A 6165-nucleotide genomic window follows, 5' to 3' on the forward strand; every position below is an offset into this window, starting at 1 on the left:
GAGCTGTTGTACATTACATTAGGACTGAAAACAGCTTTCTATTTGCTGATGCAATAATCAGCACATTATGAATAATTTCTACCAGATCATGTGTAAGTAAAGAAGACCACGATATCTGGCTTTTTAAAACCAAGGGTGAGTTACTATAATATCATCCATCACTCACCTCAGCCACCTGCTGTGTTTCCACTATCTGCTGAGCCAGCACCTCCATATTGGTTGTCATGGTGAAGTACGTTCATTAGAGAACCTGTTTGGAGGGATGCCAATAACTTGTTAGGCATTTTGCTTTTTTTTTTTTTTTTACCAAGAACAATTACATACATAGTATAGCTTTAAGCTAGTAGGGAACATTGTGTTGCATATTTTGTAATATTTTGCATGTTTTGGACAAGTTTCACAGTGGAAGGTGGTAAGCAGTGGGTACCACAGGGCTCAGTACTGGGTCTGATGCTTTTTGACTTGTTCATTAATGATTTGGAGTTGGGAGTAAACAGTGAAGTGGCTAGATTTGCAGATGACACTAAATTGTTCAGGGTGGTGAGAACCAGGGAGGATTGTGAGGCACTCCAAAGAGATCGGTCGAGGATGGGCGTCAATGTGACAAATGGGGTTCAGTGTGGCCAAGTGCAAAGTGATGCACATTGGGGCCAAAAATCCTAACTATAAATACACGTTATGGGGTCTGAACTGGTGGAGACTGACCAAGAGAGGGAAAAAAAAAAGACTGACCAAGAGAGAGATATTGAAGTCATAGTAGATAACTCACTGAAAATGTCGAGACACGGTGCGACTGCAATAAAAAAGGCCAACACTATGCTGGGGATTATCAGGAAGGGAGCTGAAAACAAATTAGCCAGTATCATAATCATAAATCAATGGTGTGACCTCATTTGGAACACTGTGTGCAATTCTGACCGCCACACCTCGGAAAGGATATTATATCACTGGAAAAAGTGCAGAAAAGGGCAACTAGAATGATAAAAGGCTTGGTACACTTTCCCTATGAAGAAAGGTTAAAGCGCTTAGGGCTGTTTAGGCTTGGAGAAACAACAACTGAGGGGTGACATGATCGAGGTTTACAAGATTATGCATGGGATAGAGCAGGTCAGAGCGGCTTACAAACTCCTTTCCCTTCCCCTCCCCACGACAGACACCCTGTGAGGTAGGTGGGGCTGAGAGAGCTCTGAGGGAAACTGCTCTTTTTCAAGAACAGCTCTTATCAGAGCTAAGGCGTGCCCAAGGTCATCCAGCCAGGTGCAAGTGGAGGAGTGGGGAATCAAACCCGGTTCTCCCAGATTAGAATCCGCGCACTTAACCACTACACCAAAGAAGTACTTTCCCCCCTTTCTCACAATACAAGAACTTGTGGGCACTCAATGATATTGCTGAACAGTTAGGTTAGAACAGATAAAAAGAAGTACTTCTTCACCCAAAGAGTGATTAACACATGGAATTCACTGCCATAGGAGGTGGTGGTGACTACAAGCATGGACGGCTTCAAGAGGGAATTAGATAAACATATGGAGCAGAGGTCTATCAGTGGCTATTAGCCATAAGGTACAGAAAGGAACTCTTGGTCTGGGGCGATGCTCTGTATTCTTGGTGCTTTGGGGGGGGGGGGCAACAGTGGGAGGGCTTCTAGTGGTGGCACCTGGTATTTTTGGCCACTGTGTGAGTGTCGGACTGGATGGGCCACTGGCTTGATCCAACATTGGCTTCTCTTATGTTCTTATGTAAGAAAATGGTGTATATTACACAACAACCGTAACATTCTCTCTCTTTTTTTTAAATCACTTAATAAAACAGCTTCACGTGTTCAACAAATGGGACCAGAAACTGTGGCAAACACACTTGTGGATAAGAACATTGGAAACCTCTCTCTTCCTCCAAGTTCACCATTCATTGCAGAGAAGTCCCAGGGATTGCTTGTGCCAGGCTGGTTGGTGATTCCTATGAACAAATCCACCAGCATGAACAGAGGCAGAGGATGTTAGCCTCTCACTTTGTGCTAGGATGGGAAACACTCAGACTTTGACAGAGATTCTCAGTGCTTTTGTAAGCCTGGTGCAATATGCCAAACAAGTCAAGGACTATAATGGTTCAGTGCTAATGTTAGGACCCCTGAGGTAATACCATTGTTTATTTCATAAAACAGGCAAAGCTTGGGTGATAATCTTTAACTCAGGAAAAACAGTGTTACATTTTCTGCTTTTAATGTTCACTACAGTAGAAGGCTGAATGCTTACTGCCTTCATCAAACTGGCTTTGGTGATATATTCTCATAGCTCTTATTGATTTAAATCTAAGAGGACATGTGCACATGGCTGACATTTGCATGGTAGTTATATATGTTTAATTTACAGTGGGAATACTGATCACAGGCAAATGGAATTACAAAAGTCCTTGGAACATTATTTCTCATTCTAAAAAAACTAGGAAAATACTGTGATTGTTGAACACAGGCTAGAGAGAGGGCCAAAACAGGGACTTTCATTTCAATTAACTCTAGTACTATGCACATGTCTTTAGTTGCTCTGTGTAAAGATACATTATAAACCCACTGCTGCAGAGGATTTCAAATTTTCTACCTCTGAGAAATCCTTTCTGCACCAACTTGTTTGCCAGGAAACTCATGCATGTATGCCACAGACACTTGCATGTAAAAGTGGAGAAGCTGGCCTGACCTATCACTTCATGTGAAACCATCTAGTATATATGTAGTTCACAGGGGGCAATAATTGGACTTGACCATCACTTTTTGTGTGCTGAAGCAACTCTTCATATATAGGCTTACTCACCAGCTGCCTGCTAGGTAGACCTTCTTTTCAAGTGGTAAATTTTACTATAAGAACTTTAGCAATAGTTGCCCTTTGGAATGGCTTGCCACGTGAGGTATGCAGGGCAACCTCTCTAGAAAAGTTTAGAAAAATGTGCACAGCAGTTTTGGAGCATGACTGTTTAGAACATTTTTTTCTGGATGGTTGTACTGTGATTGTTTTTCTGTGCTCTGATGACTGTGGTGCTCTTTTGGGCTTCATTGCTTTTTTTGAGGCTGGATCTCTTCAGTTTACAGGACAGCTGTTTGGAGCAGGTTGTGATTCTGTATTTTATTGCAACTGGTTTTGAACTGTTTTTGCTGACATTTGTAACTCTGATTTTGTTAAGCAGCTTTGAATGTACTAGAATGCAGAATGTAATTTTAAAAAAACTAATAAAATCGATATTAGTAAAATGAATGTTATGAAGGACAGTGTATATAGTGGTATCTTTTAAACTGCAAGGACAACCTAGAGTGACACTGTATCTCTGTGACTGCACTGCTTCATGGCACCATTCCTCTGAGAACTGGGCCACTCAGAGACAGGGTCATGCCAGAGTATAATGAAATGTTTTCTAATGGCTTTAACACATATAGATATACTAAGCCTGTTGATGAGTAGGGGATAATGACTTCTGGTGCTTTCCCAGTCTCACCACACCAATATCCACAGACCATACCTATAGCCTAGCAAACTCGTATCTGCCAACAATAGCTGCATGGGGTGGCAAAGAATGAAGGTTCACCTCTCACCTGCCCATCCATCACAGAGGCCACTGATATGGGTGGCTGCAAAGTTCTTTTCCAAAACTATACTAAGATATACGGTAATACGAATAAATAAATGAGTCTGAGTCTGTAGTCCGGTTATTAGGATTGTTTTTAAGTCTGTGATACTGCTCAAGGCCATTGGGTTGAATGAGTAATTCCATTTAAGTATAAGTACATGGGTAGGGTGAGAGCTAGGGCCGCCTTTCCAAAACTGCCCTTGCTCATTTCAAACCAATCACTACCCTTGGTTCTGAAATCGACATAAATAATACCCTCCCCTCTTCTAAGTCAGAAATTTGATAAGAAGGAATGGACTCTTTTCTCCTTAAAGCAACATATTGCTCTTCTGGAGAAACCTGGACTATCTCCAAAGGAGAATTCGGCTGTTTCCCCTCCATGATTACTCTACTGGTGATGTCTGGTCCACTCCATGACCAAAGACAGGCTTTGCTCCCACTACAGCATTGATCCCAAGTCCAGTGCTTTACCACTCCATGTATAAATGAACAGCAGCTGTTTACTTATGCTGAAGGAAGTAAAAGAGGTGAATTTGGAAAACATTTTTGAGGTCAGGACTAACCCCCTGCATCTGGTGACTCCACCCATTAATGATCAAGCCTGCAGCTCCTACTCACACTGTTTCAAGTCAAGTTCCATTTCTTGATCATCTGTGAGTTACTGAATTATAGGGAAAACAGAAGGAAACTGACATATAGAAATATGATGCAGACCCATTCTCCCCTTATTGTTGTTACCCATCTTGGGTCCCAATTTTGTGGGAGACAGATATATAACTATTTAATAATAAACTCCACTACCACTTCCTACCATGATCAGGGCAATAGCAACAGTTAGAGCAAATCTGACCCTATCCCAGTTTCCCCAAGCCCCCCTCCCCCCCAAACAGGATTCAGAAAATCCGGAAAAGGGAACAAAGCCTGGCTTTTGGGGAGGGAGAATGCCTGTGGCATTTTATTGCATTTTATTATTAAATGATTAAAATGAAAAGTTAAAGAGATACTGTTGTACAAAAATTAAAGCAAGCAATGCAAACGGTGCGTTTTTTGTCACCAAAAGTCTAACGATGTTTTGATTCCATAATCTGAGTGGATTTTTCTGCCGAACAGCTCGGCTCGACCTCGCAGGAAGGTACTGCTGATTGAACCACTTTTGGAATTGTGTTCGGTTTTGACCGCTTATGGCCGTGAAGGGTGATTGCGAACCACAGCAGCGACTACGACGACTTACAAGAGGGAAGCTCGTTCCGTTTAGCAGAACTTGACAATAAGCAGACCTTTTCCCGCATGCTCGCCTCAACCAATACGCTTTAACCACAAACCAGAAAAGCCCACCCTCCGGCTCCACAATGTTCATTGGTGAATCCGGACGCCCTTCACTCTTTTGTCCCGCCTCTCAAAAAGGAAACGGGGTGGGAGGAGGGAGGTAAGAGAGCTAAAAAGGCGCTTGAGGCACAAGATGGCGGAGTTGGCCGGTAGCCAAGTTCCCGAGCTCCGCCATTAGTCTCCCCGCCCTCCTTCCCTTTCTACTTGGCCTGTGGCGCGTCCCCTTGTCAGGCTCGACCGCGGGCGCCCGGAATGTGCAAAGCGCTTCCTCTCAACTGTCAAGCGAGAGGGGGGGAACGGCCGCTAAGATGGCGACGGGCTGCCCCGTATGCAAAATACCCGCCGCCCCCTCCCCTCCGCCCTCCCGGTGGCAAAGGTAAAAGGGTCGGGTTCAAGCTACTGCCTCCGCCCGCTCAGACTCCATCTTCCTGCCTCGTTTGTTGCTGGTCTAGCCTCGCACCAGCACGGCCACCATCTCTGCCGCCGCCGCCGCGGGGAAAACGTCGCGCCCAGCGCGTTCCACCACCAGGCGCCCTTCGTCAGGAAACACCCCACCATACCACGCCCGCCCCGGACGCGCCGCTATCCGGCTCGATACCCAGCCGCTGAACCCGGCGGCCGCCCGCCACCCCGACAGACAAGCGCTGCCCCATAACACAAGGGTTAAGACTTAATGTACCTGAGGATTTGGCGCCAAAAGGACGCGGCGGCGGCGGCTGCCTCTCGTCAGGGCCTGGACTGGCCCCCCCTCCCCCGGGAGAAAGAGGCGGCGCCGCCGAAAGGGTTAAAAGTGTCCCGGGAGGAGGGGGCGGAGTGGTCGTCTGTTATTGTTTGTTTGTGGGGGGGCAGAGAAGGGGGGAGTTGGCGTTTTCTTGTGAAAGGTCAGAGTTCGTGACCCCGCCAGGCGCTGCCGTCGCCGCCAGGCAGCGTTGTCCCGCTTCCTTTTCCCAGCATCACGCCGTCCACGGCTCCCTCCATCTCTCTTCCTCTCCCCCCCCCCCCGGTCTAATGAGGCGGGGCCGGAGTGTAGGGGAAACGGCAGAGGAGAGGGAGGGGCTACCTGGGTGGCTGCGAATGTGCGCGTCTCGCCGTTCCGGCGGCCCCTCTCGTTCCCGAAGGAACTCGCCCTCGCTGCTGAGCTCCATCTGCGCGCCTGGCTTGGATTCTCGCGCCTGTGGCGCTTGTTCGGAGTCGGACATTGACACGAGAAGAACACTCCTGTCTGGTGGC

General features: G+C 46.6%; 1 protein-coding gene across 1 annotated transcript in view; it reads right to left on the reverse strand.

The window, feature by feature from the left end:
- NR2C2 (nuclear receptor subfamily 2 group C member 2) overlaps window positions 1-5927 on the reverse strand; it is a 47773-nt gene extending 41846 nt beyond the window's left edge. Inside the window, exons 1-2 of the mRNA XM_015425248.1 lie at window positions 5615-5927; window positions 167-250 (exon numbers count right to left, since the gene is read on the reverse strand). Of these exons, the coding sequence (XP_015280734.1) occupies window positions 167-226 (60 nt within the window). The 5' untranslated portion in view covers window positions 227-250; window positions 5615-5927. The remainder of the gene's footprint in view (window positions 1-166; window positions 251-5614) is intronic.
- Window positions 5928-6165: the final 238 nt, after the last annotated feature.

Source organism: Gekko japonicus, unplaced genomic scaffold, assembly GCF_001447785.1.
Source record: "Gekko japonicus isolate JY-2015 unplaced genomic scaffold, Gekko_japonicus_V1.1 scaffold2, whole genome shotgun sequence".
Taxonomy (NCBI): domain Eukaryota; kingdom Metazoa; phylum Chordata; class Lepidosauria; order Squamata; family Gekkonidae; genus Gekko; species Gekko japonicus.